General features: G+C 43.3%; 1 protein-coding gene across 3 annotated transcripts in view; it reads left to right on the forward strand.

The window, feature by feature from the left end:
* The window catches only part of RNF130 (ring finger protein 130), a 349,488-nt gene that overhangs the window by 309,586 nt on the left and 14,902 nt on the right, over window positions 1–25,000 (forward strand). Inside the window, exons 8-9 of one of the 3 annotated variants that reach the window (XM_075344372.1) lie at window positions 2,606–2,699; window positions 11,502–11,690. The exons of 1 other annotated variant lie outside the window; for it this stretch is intronic. In XM_075344372.1, the coding sequence (XP_075200487.1) occupies window positions 2,606–2,699; window positions 11,502–11,517 (110 nt within the window). In that variant the 3' untranslated portion in view covers window positions 11,518–11,690. Of the gene's footprint in view, window positions 1–2,605; window positions 2,700–11,501; window positions 11,691–25,000 lie in introns of those variants that run through there. One more of the 3 variants, XM_075344374.1, reaches the window with a different exon arrangement.

Below are 25,000 nucleotides of genomic sequence, written 5' to 3' on the forward strand. Positions count from 1 at the left end.
GGCTGCTGCGAGAGCCACTTCCGCCATATGCTAATGACATATTGATGACACAATCTCTGAGGCTGATGTAAGAACCTTTCTAAAGGAAGCCTTGCCAAACCGGCTCCTGCTATTAGGTCTGTTTTCCTAATACATTTTGGCTAATAGAAGTAAATATACAGTCGTCCCCCACTATATCATGGTTCACGTATTGCGGCTTCACTATATCGCACCCGAAATTTAGAGGGAAAAAAGGTAAAAAAACAAACAAAACATGGCATCCGTTTTATAATCTGGTGGTGTCTTACTGTGGGGGGGGGGGCGGCAGAGGTGGTGGAGCGGGATCACAAGAGTCAGGGGCGGTGATGGAGCAGGGCGGTGCGGCGGATGTTCCAGTCCGGTATTCGCTGGCAGGAACATCCAGGAACTGTCAGCAGTGCAGGCTTCAAAGATATGGCACCCGTAGTTGGTGCATTCACATATTGAGCTATTGGCTCAATGACGAACTGAGATCTCTTCTGTGCATGCGCCACCTCCGGGCTCCATTTTTCTTAAGTCCACTCCTGGGAGATCAATGGGCCGGAGGCGGTGCATGCGCAGATGAGATCTTGAGCTGAGAGTTCAATCTGCACACGCACCCACTCCAGGCGCCATTATTTCAAGCCTGCACTGCTGACATTCAGGATGGTTCCTGCGTCACCGACCACAGCGCACAGTCCGCAACATTGACCCTGCCTCCTGTCACCATTCTCCATCTCCCCCAGAAAGCTAGATTCAGCTTATAAGACTCACCCCTCATTTTCCACCCAAATTTTGGGGACGAGTGCGTATTATAATCCGAAAAATCCGGGTAAATAATAAAATAAATATAACTCGGCTACTTTGCAGATTTTCACTTATCACGGAGGTCTCTAGAACATAACTCCCGCGGTAGGTGAGGGATAACTAATTCAACTGGTATAATTTTTTTTCTTTTTTGTGGATTAAACATGACTATTATTAATAGATAATGCTGCAATCTACCTTCTCCTGGAATTAACAAATTGTATAAAAGACATATTTGGTAATGAATAGAGGACCAGTACTCTGCAACAATGGCGCCATTGTCCCTAAGTAGGACACTAAGTTGGTTCACATTACATTTTGTGTATAGTCATTTTTTATTTTAATCTGCATGAATAGTTTAAAGGGAATCTTTCATCAGGTTTTTACTATGTAACCTGATGCAGCATGATGTAGGGATAGAGACCCTGATTCCAGCAATGTGTCACTTACTGGTCAATTTCATACAATCCCTATTTTCTCTGCTGCAAATTTAGCAGTACTCAGAATGTGGAGCCCTTTAAAATCTCCGCCTACACCATTGATTGACGTTTTTCTGTATATTGACAGTAAAAGGGGCTTTACACGGTAGCGATATCGCTAGCAATTTGTAGCGATAGCGAGCGTGTAAGTACCCGCCCCCGTCGCGCATGCGATTGTTTGTGATCGCTGCCATAGCGAACATTATCGCTACGGCAGCGTCACACATACTTACCTGGTCGTCGTCGTCGCTGTGACTGCCGAACAATCCCTCCTTCAAGGGGGAGGGACGTTCGGCATCACAGCGACGTCACCGCAACGTCACTAAGCAGCCGGCCAATCAAAGCGGAGGGGCGGAGATGAGCAGGACGTAACATCCCGCCCACCTCCTTCCTTCCTCATTGTGGCCGACGGCAGATAAGGAGACGTTCCTCGCTCCTGCGGTGTCGCACATAGCGATGTGTGCTGCCGCATGAGCGATGAACCACCTGGATAAACAACCCTTACCGATTTTTCAGTTTGGGACGACCTCTCCATGGTGAACGATTTTCACCATTTTTGAGGTCGCTTAAGGTCGCTGGTCAGTGTCACACTCTGCGATATCGTTAATGACGCCGGATGTGCGTCACTAACAGCGTGACCCCCGACGACAAAACATTAACGATATCGTAGCGTGTAAAGTCCCCTTAAGCTGCTAATCAGTGGGGGGGCATGGTTGGATCATGAGGCACCTAGTCCTCTAGTGATAATCTCCTGCTGATAAAACATTGATTTTATTGAAATCTCAACACACAGCCCAGTAAGTGACACATTGCTGTAATCGGGATCTCTTCCTCTACATCATGCTTATATCATAGTACATAGCAAAATCCTGCTGACAGATTCCCTTCTCATTATCATATGTATGTGGGATAAAATATCCAAAGTTTATTTTCTCATGTCTAGTTCCAAATCGATACAAATGCGTTTTCCTGTTTTACTAAATGGAATAACCGGGTGTCTACTAAGAAACGATAATGTCGGCCACGTGTGTCCTGCACTGCTGCCTGCTCGTCTCCACTTACTGATCTCCACACTTGCCATTATTTCGTCTTTCCTGGCTCCTACTGTTGTCCTTTCTTTGTACAGTCAATTTCTGCTAATTGTCCTATTTTCTTTCTCCTACAAGTAACTCTACTAATCTCCGCTTTCCATCCTTGCCGGTCGGCTCGGTCCTATGGCGTTCTTCTTTTTCCCTTCAGCCTTTGGGCATGGGAGTGATGTGTTGGCCTTGCTGCTGAAATTGCTGTCGAGAGTGACTCCCTCCCATTTCCTTTGTCAACAGAAGAATGGTTCATTATTGCCAGTTTTGGCCTTCTCAGCGCCCTTACACTGTGCTACATGATCATCAAAGCCACCGCTAACTTGTATGCCTCAGAGTAAGTAACAATGTCTTTCTGTCTTATAAGTATACTGTTTATTGCAAATACGCTTCTGTTCATTTTTACACGGCCACCAATATTTCACAGTGTGACCCATTCACAGCATCTTGGGGTTTTTTTATTTTTTATTTTGCATTATATGACTCCTGGTATAACATAGGTCATCTTGAATGAAAGGACTAGTTGCCCAGGTTGAATCTGGCATTTAGCTGGCCCCTACTAACCAACGTTACTTGTTCCATATGAGAAAAACCGGTATTGAGGTTCCAATTAAGAAAGCAATTTGCTGACCTTCTACCATGGTTGTTAGGCTAAAGGCCCAGTCACAATAAACAACTTACCAGCGATCCCAACAACGATACAACCTGATAGTGATCGCTGGTAAGTTGCTAGGCGGTCGCTGGTGAGATGTTACACTAAGCGACGCTCCAGCGATCCCACCAGCAACCTGACCTGGCAGGGATCGCTGGAGCGTCGCTACACGTGGAAGCATGCTACACTTGGTAACTAAGGTAAATATCGGGTAACCAACCCGATATTTACCTTGGTTACCAGCGCACACCGCTTAGCGCTAGCTCCCTGCACACCTAGCCACAGTACACATCGGGTTAATTACCCGATGTGTACTCTGCTATGTGTGCAGGCAGCAGGGAGCCGGCTTCTGCGGACGCTGGTAAACATCGGGTAACCAAGAAGCCCTTTTCTTGGTTACCCAATATTTACCTTCGTTACCAGCGTCCGCCGCTCTCACACTGCCAGTGCCGGCTCCCTGATCCCTGCACTCCTAGCCACAGTACACGTCGAGTTAATTACCCGATGTGTACTCCGGCTACGTGTGCAGGGAGCAGGGAGCCGGCACTGGCAGCATGAGAGCGGCGGACGCTGGTAACGAAGGTAAATATCGGGTAACCAAGGAAAGGGCTTCTTGGTTACCCGATATTTACATTGGTTACCAGCGTCCGCAGAAGCCGGCTCCCTGCTGCCTGCACATTCAGTTGTTGCTCTCTCGCTGTCACACACAGCGATGTGCGCTTCACAGCGGGAGAGCAACAACTAAAAAATAGTCCAGGACATTCAGCAACAACCAACGACCTCACAGCAGGGGCCAGGTTGTTGCTGGATGTCACACACAGCACCATCGCTAGCAAGTTGTGCCTCAGCAGCGATGTTGCTAGTGATGTTGCTTAGTGTGACGGTACCTTAAGGCCACATGAGCATTTAGCATCCGATGTGAGAGCATCTACTCTACTGCGAGTGTGCTCCGAGTGTCATGTCACTGTGATGCGATCCTGCAATCGGATCACAGCTGCGGAGGAGAGGGAGGGACTAATCTCCCCATCTCCTCCATTATCAGCTGATGCGATTATCGCACTGCACTCCGGTGTCATCCGAGTGCAGTGCAATGTTTCTCTCGCACCCCATAGACTTGTATGTGGGCTTGCTACCATGCTAAGAGGGCGGAATGAGCTCAGGAACGAACGCCCTTGCAACTAGTCCCCTGCACTCATTAACATATCATAAAGGATCTTTAGAAATACTTTTTCTAAAGATCTCTGTATCTATGCTACAAGATACAGGGACAGTTAGGCAGGGATTAGCAACATGTACCCAGAACTGCTCGTGGTTCTGGCTGCATATTGCACCTGACAGGTTCCCTTTAAGATCAGGCAGATGGATTTCAATATGCTCTATCCTTTTGATTTCATCAGAGATATCTGACAGCAACTTATTCCCATCTCTCATCTCCGAACAACTGCATGCTCAGACAAGCCAAATGTGTGGTCGGGCCAAAGGGGGAGATATACTGTAGCAATGTGTATAGTTACTCTTCCAGAGACCAATAAAACTCCCAAAGAAGACCCCAGAATAATGAGCAATAAATCCTTTTGAATGGGTCGAATACAGTAAAGCATTGCATTGTAAAACTGAAGGTTGCCTTTCATAGTAAAACCAAAAATCTCATGGGCTTTATTTTTCATTTTTTTTGAAAGTGAATGGCGCCATAGACACCATTCCTAAAAAAAAAAAAAAAAACATGTAGGATGAAGGGTAAGGTTTTGGTTTGAGATGAAAGGATCCCAGACATATTTTGAAGGCGTCTTCCACTTTGGATAATTCACAGAAAAGTTAATTGACAATAAGTTTATTACAGAGGGTCTCCCTGCATTGATCCCAGTGATTATACCTGGTTAAAGTGTTCCGGTTTCCTATAGCGCCTCCACTGGGAAAATTAAGCAATACGCTGTGTTTTTTTAACTAAAATGGTTTGCATGTGTAATACAGAATAGGACGGGTCCGACAGAGAGAGACGCTTTATAACCCCTCTCCACACTTGTGAAATGAGGGTCCTGAACCGAGAAACCCCACTATTATCCCAGTATCTCCTAATGGAATTTATGAAAGTGGGTTTTCTTAACCTGGCATCCATTTTTAATCTGGATATATCATCTCAAACCCAAAGATTTAAGAGCTTATATGTACCAAATCCTCCTAAATAAATATAAAATATAAGGGACCTCTCCTGACCTCTCCTAATCTTTTAAGACATAAGGCCATTCAGAAGTCATAAATCACTTCTAACCCCTGCAGGGTAAAGCTTATTCACCTTGGCTCTATTTCAAGTCTCAACCAGATCTTTACCAAGGTGCGGCCATAATGCTGCAGGGGGGCTCCTTATGACCCCACTGTATTAACATGGAGAATAAACCCAGGCAATTATAACAGAATATTATGTACAGTACCTTTTTCTATTAGGAGGTAATGCTTTACTTTAGTCTATAGAGCTGGATTTTTTTTTTTATTACATTTCACCAGCTAATATGTAAGGGGTTTTCCAGCCATGAATATTTATAGCCAGTCTATAGTATTACAAATTGGTGGCAGGCTGCCATACTATACCAGTGGCATAGTGAACAAGCACTCACCCTTGAGTAAGAGCCATCGTTGGTTGGATGTGATGACTGGGACCCAATTCATCCTTGAGTAAGAGCCATCGTTGGTTGGATGTGATGATTGAGACCCAATTCATCCTTGAGGAAGAGCCATTATTGATCGTGTGATCACTGGGACCCAATTCGTCCTGAAGAGCAAACGTTGGTTGGATGTGATGACTGGGACCCAATTCATCCTTGAGGAAGAGCCATCGTTGGTTGTATGTGATGACTGGGACCCAATTCATCCTTGAGGAAGAGCCATTGTTGATCGTGTGATCACTGGGACCCAATTCATCCTGAAGAGCAAACGTTGGTTGGATGTGATGACTGGGACCCAATTCATCCTTGAGTAAGAGCCATCGTTGGTTGGATGTGATGACTGGGACCCAATTCATCCTTGAGGAAGAGCCATTGTTGGTTGGATGTGATGACTGGGACCCAATTCATCCTTGAGGAAGAGCCATCGTTGGTTGGATGTGATGACTGGGACCCAATTCATCCTTGAGGAAGAGCCATTGTTGATCGTGTGATCACTGGGACCCAATTCATCCTGAAGAGCGATCGTTGGTTGGATGTGATGACTGGGACCTAATTCATCCTTGAGGAAGAGCCATCGTTGGTTGGATGTGATTACTGGGACCCAATTCATCCTTGAGTAAGCGCCATCGTTGGTTGGATGTGATAACTGGGACCCAATTCATCCTTGAGGAAGAGCCATTGTTGATCGTGTGATCACTGGGACCCAATTCATCCTGAAGAGCCATCGTTGGTTGGATGTGATGACTGGGACCCAATTCATCCTTGAGCCATCGTTGTTTGGATGTGATGATTGGGACCCAATTCATACTTGAGTAAGAGCCATCGTTGGTTGGCTGTGATCACTGCAACCCAATCTAACTTACCATATTGTTAGGAAATATGTTTTCATGGCTGGATTACCTCTTTTAGGTTGACTACTTTTGGCACAAGCTCATCCCTTTATAGATTTTGCATGATAATCGCTCCATATTTTCATATCCGAAGCAGAATATGGAGCAAGTGTTAAACATTTAAAGAGCTGATGGTTTTAGAAATCACATTATTATTACCTTCCATGTACATTTTCTATTCATTCCTATAAATGTTGGCAGGAAATATTGCTGCTACTTGAAATCCATATTTCTGAAACCTCCCTACTCCGCCACTGCATTCCTATATTCAGGGCACTAAGAAAGTTCTCATTGAGGACTCTAATGAATGCATGTACATTTTCTATATTAATGCACCCTCCCTTGTGGCAGCTCTATGGCTTCATTTTCCTCAGTGTCTGTCATTTATGAATTATGATCCTTGCTGGCCTGAGGCGCTCACGATAAACTAGAGCGAGTCCATCAGACCTATTATATTCAAGGATCAATACGTTGCACTGAATAAGATCTCTTTCTGAGTGCCTGCACTGTAATGAAATGAGCTGTCCATACGGATAAGAGCCGCACTGTCAGGAAAGCCATCATAAAGCATATCACTATCGTTAAATATGCCCAATAGTGGATTATTTTTTTAATTGCCTGCATTGACCATTATCATTACCTGACATGCAAACGTGATGGACATTGACTAAATTTCTATAGTCTGATTTGTAATGGATGCCCCAAAAATGCCCATCTGCTCTTTATGCCCATTGCAAAATCAAGTGTAGTTCCTTAATAGAATTTTTCCTAAAATTTCCACCTTTTGCGTTTAATCTAAAAAAGGATGGAAGACAAAGGCGTGCAAATAGGGTCTTATCTGGGTGAGAGGATAAAAGTAGGACAGTGAAAGAGGCTCACCTGGAAGGGTTGTGATGGTCACAACCACTATGATAGCGTAGAACACAGCTGCAGCAGCCCCACGTGGAAGGTGAACACTTACTGGTGCAGAAGGGTTAAAAGGAACCTGTCAGGTGCAATATGCACTCCGAACCACGGGCATTTTTGGGGGAATATTGCTAATCCCTGCCTAACTATCCCTGTATCTAGTAGCATAGATAAAGAGATCTTTAGAAAAAGTATTTTTAAAGATCCTTTATGATATGCTAATGAGCGCAGGGACTAGTCGCAAGGGCGTTGGTTTACTGTGCTCATTCCGCCCTCTTAGCATGTTAGCACACTCACAGGGGCGTACTAACATGCTGTTCAATGCAGCATCACCAGCATACCTGTTTCCGCTGATCAGAAGTCCCGGCACTTCCGGTCATGCGCACTAGACTTCTCTGAAGCCAGGGCGCGTACACCCGACTTCATAGTGTGCATGACCGGAAGTGCCGGGCATTCAGCTCAGTGGTCACAGCGTACATCAGGCGAGTCACCACTGGTGATGCTGCATTGAATAGCATGATAGCACTCCCCTGTGGGCGTACTAACATGCTAAGAGGGCCGAATGAGCGCAGGAACTAACACTCTTGCGACTAGTCCGCTACAGTCATTCTACAAAAGGGCTGTGGACTTTAGTCCTCCCGGCATCTCTACACTGCTTAGCTTTGTGTACGAGGAGTGAGCATCCAAGAATGGATTCCTTTTGCCTTGTATATCCTGTCCAAAGTTACTAGGTCCCGCTAACTGTATACATTTCAATATGATCATGACCCAATCCAACAGTACCACTGTGGCTGACTGCTAAAAATCAAAGTTTTAAAAAATATATTGTCAAATGCCTAAACTTATGCCATATTGTAAAAGTTAACCATTTGATCTTGACGTAGTGTAATGCAGACAGGCGTATATGGTATTTCTATTTTTCTATGTATATTGGTTACTTGCATGTATTTAACGTAGACATCAGTAACAAAACAGATATATATATATATATATATATATATATATATATATATATATATATATATATATATATATATATATATATATATATATATATATATATATACACACATACATACATACACACACACACACACACACACACACACACACACACACACACACACACACACACACACACACACATTATATATATATATATATATATATATAGATATAGATATCTGTGTGTATGTATGTGTATATATATATATGTATGTGTATATATATATATATATATATCAGTATATCACACAAAATGATTACACCCTTCACATTTTTATAAATATTTCTCTTCACAGGACAACACTGAAGAGATGACACTTTGATACAATGTAAGGTAGTCAGTGTACAGCTTGTATAAGGCTGTGTTCACAAAGGGCTTTTTTGCTGCATTTTTTCTGCAGCAAAACCTCATCTCTTGGCAGGAAAAAGCCTACAGTTTTGCCAAATTGCATTTTTTGAGCCGTAATTTTGCAATTCCTCATTGATTTTTATGGGTGCAAACACGGTGAAAGAATTGACATGCTAATTTTTTTCAAAAATGCAGCACCGAAAACCAAGGAGGTTGACATTTCATTTAAGAAAAAAAGTGTTTTGTGTGTGCATGAGATTTCTGGAATCTCATAGGCTTTGCTAATGTATTAAAGGCAGCATTGGATTTGCATAAAACAAAGTCAAAGACCATTTAAAAAAAAAAAAAAAAAAAACACCCTGTGTGAACATAGCCTAACTGTAAATATAGTGTACCTTCTAAATAACTCCATTGGGCACACTAATGCCTGTCTTAGGTATTTTCCCTCCCAGGTGTCATGTGACTCATTAGTGTTACAAGGTCTCAGGTGTGAATGGGGAGCAGGTGTGTTACATTTGGTGTTATTGCTCACACACTCTCTCATACTGGTCACTGGAAGGTGAATATGACTCCTCATGGCAAAGAATTCTCTGAGAATCTGAAAAAAAGAATTGTTGCTCTACATTAAGATGGTCTAGGCTATAAGAAGATTGCCATCACCCTGAACCTGAGCTGCAGTGCAGTGGCCAAGACCATACAGCGATTTTACCAAACAGGTTCCACTCACAAAAGGCCTCATCAAGGTTGACCAAAAAAGTTGAGTGCATGTTCTCCTCATCCTCTCCAGAGGTTGTCTCTTCAAAACAGATGTATGAGTGCTGCCAGTATTTCTGCAGAGGTTAAAGCGATGGGGGGGGGTCAGGATATCAGTGCTCACACCATACGCCACACAATGTATCACATTTGTCTGCATGGCTGACGTCCCAGAAGGAAGCCTCTTCTAAAGATGATGCACAAGAAAGCCAGCAAACAAGTTTGCTGAAGACAAGTAGATTAAGAGGATACATTACTGGAATCGTGTCCTGTGGTCTGAGTCCTCAATAAACTTATTTGGTTCAGATGGTGTCAAGTGTGTTTAGTGGCAACCAGGTGAGGTGTACAAAGACAAGTGTGTCTTGCCTACAGTCAAGCATGGTTGTGGGAGTGTCATGGTTTAGGGCTGCATGAATGCTGCCGGCTGTGGGGGGCTATAATTCATTGAGGGAACCATGAATGCCAACATTAGGGTACGTTCACACGAGTGTTGAAATCAGACGAGTGCTATGCTATTGCCCTCTGACCAATGTTAGTCAATGAGGGACAGCAGTTGGTCAGCTTTTCTTGCATCCAGATTCTGGATGCGAGAAAAGTAGCAGCATGCTGCGATTTTCTGCGTGAGCTGTATTTGGTACATCGAACTGCACTCAGATGTTATCCCAGTGCAGTGCGATATACGCACAGGCTGACAATGGAGGAGATGGCGGGATTAACTGCTCCCTCTCCTTCGCAGCGCCTGCCCTCAGCTTCACAGCTGTGTCCCGATTGCAGGATCGGGTCACAGTCACATGACACTCTGCTCACGCTCACAGCAGAGCCTGAGCCGAGGGTCATTAGCATGTCGCATCGGAAGCCATACATTCGTGTGTGTCCAGCCTTACTGTGACATACTGAAGCGAAGCATGATCCCTTCTCTTCTGAAACTGGGCTTCAGGGCAGTATTACAACATAATGGCCCCAAACACACCTCCAAGATGACCACTGCCTTACTAAAAGAAACTGAGGGTAAAGGAGCGGGACTGTCCAAGCGTCTCCAGAAAAAAACCCTATTGAGTATCTATGGGGTCTTCTCAAACGGAAGGTGGAGGAGCGCAAGGTTTCTAACATCCACCAGCTCCGTGATGTAGTCATTGAGGCTAGAAAAAGATCCAGCAACGTCTGTGAAGAAATTGCCTAGTGAACTCAAAATATTGACAGTTTGGGCACAATTTGGCCATTTTCTCTTAAGTGTACTCACTCTTGTTGCCATCGATTTAGACATTGACTGTGTGCTGAGTTATTTAGAGGATATCCCAAGTTTACACAGTTATACAACCTGTACACTAATTACTTGACCTTGTACCAAAGTGTCAGATCTTCAGTGATGTCCCATGAAAAGATGTATAAAATAATTACAAAAATGTGAGGGTTGTACTCACTTTTGTGATATCATGTACATGTGTGTATGTACAGTACATCATTATATATACACACACACCACACACACACACACCACACACACACCACACACACACACCACACACACACCACACACACACCCCACACACACACCCCACACACACACACCCCACACACACACACCCCACACACACACACCCCACACACACACACCCCACACACACACACCCCACACACACACACCCCACACACACACACCCCACACACACACACCCCACACACACACACACCCCACACACACACACACCCCACACACACACACACACCCTACACACACACACACACACACACACACGTGCGTGAGGAAGTAATGCAGAGGTATATTATCTTTATCGATATTTAAGTATGGATGTCTCCTCTGAATTTTAGTGTTTAGTGTTTTTTCGTGTTTTAGTGTTTAGTGTAATTTCCATGAAATGCCCCTTCTATTTCTTACACCTTTTTTCCTGTGTTTGTTTTCCAGAGTGGAATGGTCATGATTCATGAAGTGAAAATTTCTGAAGCGGACAAGAAGTATTTTTTTATTTTATTTTATTTTTTGTTTTTATCACACATTAGTTAACACACTGCAGATGAAATTCCTTTTTAAGACTTTTTTTATGCCTTTTTAGTGCCAAATCTTCATTAAGCGTGTAAATTGATAATTAAAGAATTATATTAACAAATATAAGCGTTTGTGTGTTATTTTACATTTAATAAACGGGTACGTCGTTATTGAAAATGGACTAATGTGTATCAGTTGAGGTATCCAAAAATGTTTATTTGGATCTTTAGAAATCCTACATTGATACAAAAATAGAAAATAAATGTTGTACTTGGACAGGCAGAACCTTCACTATTCTATTATATCTGCAATGCATTTTATATATATATATATATATATATATATATATATATATATATATATATATATATAATATACGCACACGCACACACACACGGTGGTCCAAAAGTAGGTGGACAGTATATGTAATAGGGTTATCAAACATGGTGTAAAGTGAAACTGACTTAGTTGCCCTTAGCAACCAATCAGATTCCACTTTTCATTCTTCAGACTCTTTGGAAAATGAAAGGTGGAATCTGGTTGCTAAGGGTAACTAAGCCAGTTTCACTTTCCACCATGTTTGATAACCCTATTACACATACTGCGCACCTACTTTTGGACCACCCTGTATATACAGTATATATACCGTATTTTTCGCTTTATAAGACGCACCCCCAAATTTGGTGAAGGAAAAGAGAATTATTTTTTTTTAATGTTAAATGGGTTCCATCTTATAATGCCAGTGTCCGTCTAACAAATCATATAGGGTATATGTCCCTCATAGCCCCCCATCCTAAAATTAACCCCCTTTAATCTGGATATGGCCCCCTTATATTGAATATAGCCCCCTTGCGCTGGGACACGTCTCCCCTGTGTTTGATATGACCCCCATTTGTGCTGCCCATGGCCACTATACATGGCACACCTCCCCTGTGTTAGATATGCCCCCATGTGTGCTGCCCATGGCCACTATAGATGGCACCTCTCCCCTGTGTTTGATATGGCCCCCATGTGTGCTGCCCATGGCCACTATAGATGGCACATCTTCCCTGTGTTAGATATGCCCCCCATGTGTGCTGCCCATGGCCACTATAGATGGCACATCTCCCCTGTGTTAGATATACCCCCCATGTGTGCTGCCCATGGCCACTATAGATGGCACATCTCCCCTGTGTTAGATATGCCCCCAATGTGTGCTGCCCATGGCCACTATAGATGGCACATCTCCCCTGTGTTAGATATGCCCCCCATGTGTGCTGCCCATGGCCACTATAGATGGCACATCTCCCCTGTGTTAGATATCGCCCCCAGGCTGCTGCCTATAATAAAATAAAACACTCTTTCCTTACCTTCTCAGCGCTGTCCTCCTCGTGTCTCCCACCTCGCAGTTGAGCTCCGGCTTTCATTTTACTATGGGCAGCAGCACGGGGGCCATATCTAACACAGGGGGGATCATGTGCGATCAAAGGAGGGCGCAGATATAATATGCCCCGCTGCCCCAGCCCCTCAGCGTGATGCAGTTTCAGCACCACACTGCTGGACAGCGGCTGTGTATATTATATGAGCGGGAGCAGGAGATCAAACGCTGCCGCCCGCAGCTGTCACCTGCCCCCAGCACCGCTCCAGAGCGGACCCCGCAGTGTGTATATATATATATATATATATATATATATATATATATATATATATATATATATATATATATATATATATATATATATATATATATATATATATATATAATTAGTAGGCATAAGGAAACCCGGTGCACCGCTTGCTCCACGTGTTGCCGTATATTCCGTAGTTCAATCCCTGGTGAGGCATGGAAGAGATCCTGGTGCAGACTCGGTGCGCAGACCACAAATAATCCAAAGAAGAAAGAGAGTCGCACTCCACGAAGATCTCCATGTTATTCCATCTTTATTTTATAAAAGCATGCAGGTACAGGCGGTGGGGAGGGTGAGACAAGCCATACAACGCCGGCGTTTGACCGGTGCAAAAGTACGGGCACCTCATCATAAAAGTGACATTAATATTTTGTAGATCCTCCTTTTGCAAAAAATAACAGCCTCTAGTCGCTTCCTGTAGCTTTTAATGAGATCCTGGATGAAGGTATATTTGATCATTCCTGTTTACAAAACAATTCCAGTTCAGTTAAGTGTGATGGTCGCCGAGCATGGACAGCACGCTTCAAATCATCCCACAGATTTTCAATGATATTCAGGTCTGGGGACTTGGATGGCCATTCCAGAACATTGTAATTGTTCCTCTGCATGAATGCCTGAGTAGATTTGGAGCAGTGTTTTGGATCATTGTCTTTCTGAAATATCCATCCTCTGCGTAACTTCAACTTCGTCACTGATTCTTGCACATTATTGTTAAGAATCTGCTTGATACTGAGTTGAATCGATGCGACCCTCAACTTTAACAAGATTCCCAGTGCCGGCATTGGCCACACAGCCCCAAAGCATGATGGAACCTCCACCAAATTTTACTGTGGGTAGCAAGTGCTTTTCTTGGAATGTGTGAATGCCGTGTTTTTTTGCCTCCATGCATAACGCCTTTTTGTATGACCAAACAACTCAATCTTTGTTTCATCAGTCCAACAGGACCTTCTTCCAAAATGTAACTGGCTTGTCCAAATGTGCTTTTGCATACCTCATCACTCTCCCATACAGCTTCTCCTTGTGCAACGTGCGCTGTATTGTTGACCGATGCACATTGACACCATCTGCAGCAAGATGAAGCTGCAGGTCTTTGGAGGTGGTCTGTGGATTGTCCTTGACTGTTCTCACCATTCTTCTTCCCTGCCTTTCTGATATTTTTCTTGGCCTGCCACTTCTGGGCGTAACAAGAACTGTACCTGTGTTCTTCCATTTCCTTACTATGTTCCTCACAGTGGAAACTGACAGTTTAAATCTCTGAGACAACTTTTTGTATCCTTCCCCTGAACAATTATGTTGAATAATCTTTGTTTTCAGATCATTTGAGAGTTGTTTTGAGGAGCCCATGATGCCACTCTTCATAGGAGATTCAAATAGGAGAACAACTTGCAAGTGGCCAACTTAAATACCTTTTCTCATGATTGGATACACATGCCTATGAAGTTCAAAGCTCAATGAGGTTGCAAAACCAATTTAGTGCTTTAGTAAGTCAGTAAAAAGTAGTTAACTGAAAAATAAGGAGCGCTGATAGTGTAATACCAACAGATCAGTGAGGTAGATCAGGAAAAATACACTCACCTGAAAAGGTTGTGATAGTCAAACCCACTGATAGAGCATAGGATGATGGCGTCTGCTGCAGCCCCACGTGGATGTGCATACAAATCAGAGTGAAGAGGGGGATAATGCCGCGCATCAGCCAAATTGAAGATGTAGCACGTTGATGTTATAAACGTATTCTTTTAATCCATCGGTCTACGCGTTTCGAGGATATACCTCTTCTTCAGGACCAGTGCATCAACATAGTAACCTATAGTGATACTATGTTGATGCACTGGTCCTGAAGAAGAGGTATATCCTCGAATCACGTAGACCGATGGAATAAAAGAATACGTTTATAACATCAACGTGCTACATCTTCATTTTGGCTGATGCGCGGCATTAACCCCCTCTTCACTCTGATTTGTATGCACAGTAAAAAGTAGTTAGGAGTGTTCAAGAAATTGCTACGGGTGCCCATACTTTTGCACCGGTCAAATTTTGTTTAAATGCGGATTGCACATTTTCTGTTAGTACAATAAACCTCATTTCAATCCAGAAATATTACTCAGTCCAACAGTTATTAGATATATGAAACTGAAATAGCTGTTGCAAAAACCCAAATTGTTATAAAGAAAAAAGGGAAAAAAGGTTAACATTAATAGGGGTGCCCAAACTTTTTCATATGACTGTGTGTGTGTGTGTGTGTGTATATATATATATATATATATATATATATAATGTATATATGTATAATGTATATATGTATATATATAATGTATATATGTATATATGTACTGTGTGTATATATTTCCATCAGTCGCGCTTTGACAGTATATTGGATCACATGGGAATTCAAAACAAGGAGCCGCTATTAGTCAAGCTCTTGTATAGATTAGCGAGGTCACCTTACTGTTGGGGGACACATTTCTTAAAAGGAATTTTGTCACATTATACGTGGTCCCGTCGGTGTATAGATAAGGGGAAGCTGAGCAGAATTATCTATAGGTTTGTTGGAAAAGATTCAGTATATTTGTTTGAATGGTTTTCTATACAGTTTTGTATTTTATTGATTGAAATCCCTGGTGTTTATCGGAGTCCAGTGGGCGGTCCTACTCAGTGATTGACAGCTATCTGCAATGCAGAATCTTAAATTACATTTGCGCTGAAATAGTATCATGAACTAGCTTTCTGAAAGGGCTACTCCACTTAGATAAAATATTTTTTGTACTTTCCCTGCTGTTTATACACTGTGAAGCTGAGCTGACCACTGCAATTCTAGTATCTTTAGATCACTTGTAAATCAAAACAGTAGCTTCTCCTCCCCCTTCCGTATGGGACGTTACATCACAGACTTATGTAAAGCTCCGTGCTGCAGCAAAGAACAGGGTGGTGTAGCTGCCGACTCCATGCTTTTCCCACCTGTCAGTCCCCTGATACCTGCTTCTATCCAGTTTTAGAACAGAGGACGTGGCGAGGTCATGGCCGCCGACTCAGTGGTCTTCCTACCTGCTAGCCCCCTTTTACTTGCTTTTATTCAGTCTTAGAACAGGGCGCATTACAGAGGCGTGGCAGGTAGGAAGAGCATGGATCCGGCAGCCATGCCCCCACCATCCCCTTGCCATGCCCCCACCATCCCCTTGCCATGCCCCCACCATCCCCTTGCCATGCCCCCACCATCCCCTTGCCATGCCCCCACCATCCCCTTGCCATGCCCCCACCATCCCCTTGCCATGCCCCCACCATCCCCTTGCCATGCTCCCTCCATCCCCTTGCCATGCCCCCACTATCCCCTTGTCATGCTCCCTCCATCCCCTTGCCATGCCTCCACTATCCCCTTGCCATGCCCCCTGTTAGAAGCAAGTATCAGGGGGCTGGCAGGTAGGAAGAGCAAAGAGCCGACGGCTAAGCCCCCACCATGCTCCCTGCTTGAAGACTGTATAAAAGCAAATATCGGGGCAGGTAGGTAGATAAGAAGAGCATGGAGCCAGCGGCCACGCTCCCTGCATAGCGTATAGAAGCAAGTATCAGGTGATTGGAAGGTAGGAAGAGCATGGAGCTGGCGGCCATGCTTCATGATCTTGTTGTCATGCCCCTGTTCTAGGACTAGAAAGAAGCAAGTATTGCGGCTGGCAGGTAGGAAGAACATGAACCCGACGGCTATGCCCCTTTTCTAAGACTGGGTAAAAGCAAGTATCAGGGGACAGGTAGGTAGGAAGCGAATAGAGTTGGCGGCCATGGCCCCGCCATGCACCCCTATTCTTTGCTGCAGCATCGAGCTTTACACTGGTCTGTGACGTCACATCCCATGCGGGAGGGATGAAAGGTGAGGAGCAACTACCTATTGTATTGATTTACAAGTGATCTAAAGATACTGGAACTACAGTGGCTAACTCAGCTTCATAGTATGTGATGGACAGTACCAAAATAGTTTATCTCCACGGAGTACCCCTCTTAACAATGCTCATTTCATGCTAATCTTCCAGTATAAAGAGGCTGTGTATTACCCATTGAAGAAGCAAAATGCTCATTCATTGGGTGAAATTCTTTTTTGGGCAGCGCAAAAGATCATCATTCTTGCCGGTGCTTCGTCCTATATTAACTTTGTCAGTCTATGTGTACTGAACAATCTACAACACACTCGCTGGACTTGTATGCATTTAACCACCAGGGTTTTAATGAATAAAATACAAGGTTTACATTTTCCCACAAAAATGTATATTAATTCAATAAGCACATCTTGCTCTATAACATCCTGCCTGCAGATCCGAGACCATTTTCAACATGCCAATTTCCCTTTAACTTGTTATGACATCCAACATACATGTATGGTGCAAATCAAGAGCGGATGAATGGAGCTCGCTCCATTCCTGGCAGATGGTGGGCAAGTGTTGCTGCAAATGTTTATGTAATGAGACAAACTTCACTTTTGCTTTGAGTGTAATAGGTCTGCTGTACTGTTAGTTCTGATCTCACTGCTGAGCTGTGTCTGATTATGAGAGCAGACTGTCAGTCATTACATGTCTCACATTGGTAACGCTCCTTTTATTTAAAATCTCTGGAGGCAGATTCTAAAGGAGATCTGTGCCCGACCCATAGATCTTAACAGCTCATTTGCATATAAGAAAAAAGTAATTTTTTTGGAATAAGACATCAGATCAGGTATCATTTTATTCAACTTTCTATGACCTGCATGGCCATATAGATGGCTTAGGAGGGTTGATCCTACTTTCGTATTTCGAGAAACTAATCGTGTCAATGCTTACCAATGATAGTGAAAACAGCCAAGCAGATGAGGTATCACAAATAGAGTGATAGCAATTAAAATATAACTTTTAATAGTTTATAGTAAAATTAATAAACCACACAACATAAAAGGTTGTAAAACCAACCTAGAATAATTGGGGCCAGTATCAGGCTCCTACTATTACCAAAATAGGACAAATAGACACGGTAGGAGTGTCCCCCACCGTGACCAAGAATATCGGAAGTGACAAAAAAAGCTTAGATTGTCACACCGATATTCACACCAAGATATACTGCACTTTAGTCCACAGTACTCAAAACAATTACTAGGACCCTCAAAAAGACCCCACCATAGTAATTAAAGAATAAAGAAGTTGTCCAGTAGAGGGGTGGCAGACCCTTCAGCCTCACAGTACCCCTCAAATGGCAACAATCTGACCTTAAGATGTTCTTAGACCTCCCAACGCGTTTCTTAATTCACTTAGTCATCAGGGGACTGTGGTCAAGAAACCAAAGGCTTCAGTATAGTATGGACTTCCTGCATGGCCATGCCCGGACACACCATGCAGGAAGTCCGTACTATACTGAAGCCTTTGGTTTCTTGAACACACTCCCCTGATGACTAAGTGAATTAAGAAACACGTTGGGAGGTCTAAGAACACCTTAAGGTCAGATTGTTGCCATTTGAGGGGTATTGTGAGGCTGAAGGGTCTAAACCCCCCCTCTACTGGAGAACTTCTTCATTCTTTAAATTACTATAGTGGGGCCTTTTTGAGGGTCCTGGTAACTGTTTTGAGTACTGTGGACTAAAGTGCAGTACATCTTGGTGTGCATATCGGTGTGACAATCTAAGCTTTTTTTGTCACTTCCGATATTCTTGGTCACGGTGGGGGTACCATAGTATCCCCATACCATTTTTTTTTTTTAATGGTATGGGGATATTTGGGCAATGTCTCTCACAAAGGTTAATGACCAGTCAAACCATCATGGAGTACTTTATCCTTTTATAGGGATGTGAATCCAGAAAGTAAACAACTCGTAAAATCTATGACTTTCCTTATCCGGCAACATCTGTAATTTCAAAACCTAAAATTAAATAAATGTAATCTCCTGTGACAAATAACACAAAACAGGATTTACAGTCAATATTTACTCAACAAAAGGCAAACGGGAGGAAACAATGTGTGGATTTGATTATTAAATCAGGAAGTTCTACCACGTTTAGATAAAAGCAGAATCGGGGCCAGTTCTATCCACGGTATGCAGGTTAATGACAACTCCTTGCCAGAATGAAAATACTGTGCAGTGATCCCAGAGATGTGATTATGGGTATGGATGTCATTCTAAAATTAGAAAAAGATTATTAATAGGGGCCGTGAAATCCCACCATAACATTCTGAAAGAACCCGAAGTGGAGCCAAGGAAGAAAAAGTATATAAAATCGGGACTTTGGTTAAACGCCCATGATTAAAAATCAATAGGATGTGATAATTATTACTGGTCTGATGACCATTATCCTTACTACCCTATCGGACATTTATTGTGTGTGTGTGTGTGTGTGTGTGTGTGTGGTAGACTTTTGATACTCTGCCGATTTTGCAAGTTTTCCCACCTACAAACAATGTAGAGGTCTGTAATTTTTATCGTAGGTACAATTCAACTGTGAAAAAAAATCCAGAAAATCGCATTGTGTGATTGATAAATAAGTAGCATTTTATTACATGAAATATGTATTTGATACAATAGAAAAACAGAACTTAATATTTGATACAGAAACCTTTGTTTGCAATTACAGAGGTCGGACATTTCCTGTAGTTCTTGCCCAGGTTTGCACAAACTGCAGCAGGGATTTTGACCCACTCCTCCATACTGATCTTCTCCAGATCTTTCAGGTTTCATGGCTGTCTCTGGGCAACATTCAGTTTTAGGGCCCTCCAAAGATTTTCTATTGGGTTCAGGTCTGGAGACTGGCTAGGCCACTTAAGGGCATTGGAATCCTTCTTAAGGAACAACTTCTTAGTTAGCCTGGCTGTGTGTTTCTGGTCATTGTCATACTGGAAGGCCCAGCCATGACCAATACTCGATGCTCTTACTAGGAAGGAGGTTGTTGGCCAAAATATTGCGAGTCATGACCCCATCCATCCTCCCTTTTATATGGTGCAGTTGTCCAGTCCCCTTAGCAGAAAAGCACCCCCAATGTGCGATGTTTCCACCTCCATGTTTCACGGTTGGGACGGTGTTTTTGGGGTTGTACTCATCCTTCCTCTTCCTCAAAAACGGCGAGTGGAGTTGATGCCAAAAAGTTCTATTTTGGTCTCATCTGACCACATGACCTTCTCTGATGCCTCCTCTGGATCATCCAGATGGCCATTGGCAAACTTCAGTTGGGCCTGCACATTTGCTGGCGTGAGCAGGGAGACCTTGTGTGCCCTGCAGAATTTAAATCCATGACGGTGTGTGTGTATTACAAATGGTAATCTTTGAGACTGTGAAGCCCGTTCACTTCAGGACATTGAACAGGTCCTCTCCTGTGGTTTTGGGTTGATTGACCTTTCTCAGAATCATCCTTACCGCACGAGGTGAGATCTTGCATGTAGCCTAAGACCGAGTAAGATTGATAGTTATCTTGTGTTTCTTTAATTTTCTAATAATTGCACCAACAGTTGTTGCCTTCTCACCAAGCTGCTGGTCTATTGTCCTGTAGCCCATCTGAGCCTTGTGCAGGTCTACAGTTTTGCCCCTGGTGTCTTTAGACAGCTCTTTGGTGTTGGCCATGTTGGAGAGTTTGGAGTGTGCTTGATTGTGTGTGAACAGGTGTCTTTTATACAGGTAACTGGTTCAAGCAGGTGCAATTAATACAGTTAATGAGTGCAGAGTAGGAGCTGGAATTTTTTTTTATTCTGTCTGACACAGTTGAAGTGTATCTACAATAAAAATTACAGACCTCTCCATTCTTTGTGGGAAAACTTCAAAATCGGCAGAGTATCAAATACTTATTTCCTCCTACACACACACACACACACACACACTTTTTTTTAAATTTTTTTTTTATAGTGATACTACTTTGCTGCCTATTGGAAGCTGATATATATTTTTTTTTTCATTTTTCTGTCTGCAGTTTTCTTGATTAGCAATTTATGTAAGACAATCATATTACACCAAAAAGAAGTTGCCTACTGTTTGGGTCATCAATATCAATAATAATAATAATTTTTATATATAGCACCAACATGTTCCACAGAGCTTTACGATTCAGAGGTTCATATACAAACGGTCATAAGTAACAGTTATAGAAAATACAATTAACGTAAAAATGACGACCCTGCTCGTAAGAGCTTACAATCTACAATGAGGTGAGATTGACAAAAAGTACAAGTTCTTATTTACAATGATGGTCCAGTCATCTTGAAGAAATGGGGAATATATGCAGCATGAGCCAGTAACCAGCCAATCTTTGTAATACGTTTTGGTGCAGTGGGGTTTCATGGAGAATTATGCTCAGAGAAAGTGAATAGACTGTATATAAAAGGACTTCAATTAAAGAACGTGATAGGCCACCCTAATAAGATGTGTTTTAGGGAGCGTCTAAAACTGTGTAAGTTGTGGTTAGTCCTAATTTCTTGGGGTATAGCGTTCCAGAGAATTGGTGCAGCTTGGGAGAAGTCTTGGAAGTGGGAGTGAGAGATCGTATTAGTGCAGATGTTGGTTGAAAGTCACTTGCGAAGCGTATCAAATGTGAATAGTGTACAGAGCCCAAATAGCCCGGCTCCACACGATCTGTAGTGGCTGTTCTCCAGTGTTTCAGCTCAATACTATTGAAATTAGTAGTTGACTTGCAGTACCCGAGACCGGCTACTGCACAGTATATTGAGCCATGTCGGACTCCCACTTAGGATTGCTCAGTAATATCTAAATAAAGGACAAACCAGTTAAGTGTTTGGTATTGTTGCATTCAAGTAGATATGGTTGAGCACCACTGAGGGGGGGGGTAGCTATAGAATTTGTATGGCACGTGGAGGACAGATGCTGTAATTTGTGATGATGCTACGCAAGATAAATTGTTATTGCGGAAGTGAGCAGTCCTGGCACGATTAAGTGGCATGTAGCTAAAGTGCATTGATTTTTTTTTCTCCACCAAGGAAACAACAATAAGTATATCATAAAGCCTTTACTGTGCAGCATCTCCACATAACTGCATGTTCCCAACCTCTCTGGAGGGAGCGCCGCACCGCGCTGCCAGACATTGCAAGTTTTATAAGAAATAATTTTATTGCCACGGATTATACGCTGTCCCGTTACTAATGCTTTCTCCAATACCTCGGTCCTCTTCAATGTGCAGTGTGTTATGGTCTGTGACCGAAGTCATGCATGAACCTTTTTCAGGTTACCCTTAACTGTTTGTTATTGATTAAAGCAATATTTCTTGATAAGTTGAGTATCAAACTATTTCAAAGAGACACACTAAAGGCCGCTTTACACGCTGCGATCGCTAGCGATGTTGCTAGCGATCACACCCGCCTCCGTCTTTTGTGCGTCACGGGCAAATCACTGGCCGTGGCGAACAATATCGCCGGTACACGTCATACATACTTGCCTTCCTAACGACGTTACTGTGGCCGCCGAACAACCTCTTGTTTTAAGGGGTCGGTTCGTGCGGCGTCACAGCGACATCACTCAGCGGGCCACCAATAGAAGCGGAGGGGCGGAGAGCAGCCGCATGAACGTCACTCCCACGTTGTTGCCGGAGGACGCAGGTAAGCTGTTCGTCATTCCCGGAGTGTCACACGTAGCGATGTTTGCTGCCTCAGGAACTGAGAACAACCTGCGTCCTGAACGAGCAACGATATTTTGAAAATGAACGACGTGTCAACAATCAATGATTTGGTGAGTATTTCTGATCATTAGCGGTCGCTCGTAGGTGTCACACGCAACAACGTTGCTAATGAGGCCGGATGTGCATCACGAATTCCGTGACCCCAGCGATATCTCGTTAGTGATATCGCTGCGTGTAACGGAGGCCTTTAGAGTAGTTGTCCTATACAATTGCCGTCTTCAATTCTCTATAACTTTGTAACGAAACCTTTAATGTTCCGTGCCCACAATCAGGACCCGTTGCGTCCTGGACTCTTTGTTCTATATAAAAGCAGATAATTTTTGCATGTGTCGTAGTATTCACCCCCACTCAGGCTTTGTCTGGTATGGCAGCCTCTTATCGACAAGATAGGTGCGGTTTCAACTTTCCAGAAGAAAGTATTCATGTCTTTCTAATCCCATGCAACCATATTTGCTCATCAGTGGTTTTCCCCTTTCAAAGGTGACCAAGTCAACTTTTTTCATTGAAAGACGATTTGGCTTCTATGTGCTGTGAAATTTTAAATGATATATTGTCACTCATTCTTTGTCAATGGACTTGATATTAAGCTAAAATTAAAGAGTAACTATCTTTAACAAAAACATTTGACATCTAAAGTTTTATATGATGGAGGTCTGGGTGCGAAGTCTCCCCCGGATTGCTAAAATGAAAGGTTTGAACCACTCTGCTGGGCACTTTGCACCTTGTTTTATGATAAGTGCTGCTCTGTTTATCTCGGTGACTCGGGTGTGTGGTGTACAAATCTATAAAAAGAATATAGGCATTTTGTCAATCAATAGACCGCTCACTCCGGTCCTACGTAGTTTGATAAGAACAGCTTAATGCACCACTCCATCTATTGCACCGCTGGAGTGATGCTTTAAAAGTAAGTCCCATCTTATACTCTCCTTATGTTGACTTCATCTGTTTCCAGCATCGCTTTGGTTGGTCTTGTGATTTGTGACCTGATGGCAGCTCCATTGTTTACTGGAGCGCAGCAGAGGTCACAACTGCTCGATCTGGCTCTCATAGAGATTCATTGAGACCTTTTGACTGTAACTTCTCAATTTTAGCAAGTCAGAAGTTATGGGTATACAATGGCCCGCGGGACCGCAGCGGCGTCGATAAAAGGTGAAGGGGGCAGAGGACTTAAAATTAAAGTGCCACTTGCGCACTCAAAAAAAAAACCCCAAAAGCCTCTGGAGTGGTGCTTTAAGGTTAAACAATAGAGAAAGTGATTTTCCATAGACTTCAATTTTTAGTTTTGGAGAGCCCCTTCAAAAGCACAAAAAAATGGCGGAAATTCATTGCAATTTGCTTGCACGTCTAATAATGTATCCTATGATGACTGCTGCTTCTTTAAGCTAGGGATTAGTCGTAGAGATGGCGTGAATCAATTTGCAGAACCTGGTCAAGGAGCCAGATCAGTATTCTGTTGCATTGGTCAAGGTCAAGGAGCCAGGTCAGTATTCTGTTGCATTGGTCAAGGTCAAGGAGCCAGGTCAGTATTCTGTTGCATTGGTCAAGGTCAAAGAGCTAGGTCAGTATTCTGTTGCATTGGGCGAGGTCAAGGAGCCAGATCAGTATTCCGTTGCATTGGTCGAGGTCAAGGAGCCAGGTCAGTATTTCTGTCGCATTTGTCGAGGTCAAGGAGCCAGGTCAGTATTTCTGTCGCATTTGTCGAGGTCAAGGAGCCAGGTCAGTATTTCTGATGCATTGGTCGAGGTCAAGGAGCCAGGTCAGTATTCTGTTGCATTGGTCAAGGTCAAGGAGCCAGGTCAGTATTTCTGTCGCATTTGTCGAGGTCAAGGAGCCAGGTCAGTATTCTGTTGCATTGGTCGAGGTCAAGGAGCCAGGTCAGTATTTCTGTTGCATTGGTTGAGAGCCCTGAGAACCTCCTCCTACTTCCCAGCATACGCAGCTCTTCTTTTGATTAGCTAGCTTGAATTGACGTCCCTTCAAGAGCCAGGATGGCTAATCAAAAGAGACAATGTCATCAGGTAAGATGTGCCTATCTGATGGCCACAGCTTTCTACTCAGGTAGCTGGACTGGGTCCTGTAAATCCATTCACACCCTAGCCTTTTATCCCCCTTGGTGGAACATTCAGCAGATACTCCTG

The sequence above is a fragment of the Anomaloglossus baeobatrachus genome, chromosome 4 (genome assembly GCF_048569485.1).
Source record: "Anomaloglossus baeobatrachus isolate aAnoBae1 chromosome 4, aAnoBae1.hap1, whole genome shotgun sequence".
Lineage (NCBI taxonomy): Eukaryota > Metazoa > Chordata > Amphibia > Anura > Aromobatidae > Anomaloglossus > Anomaloglossus baeobatrachus.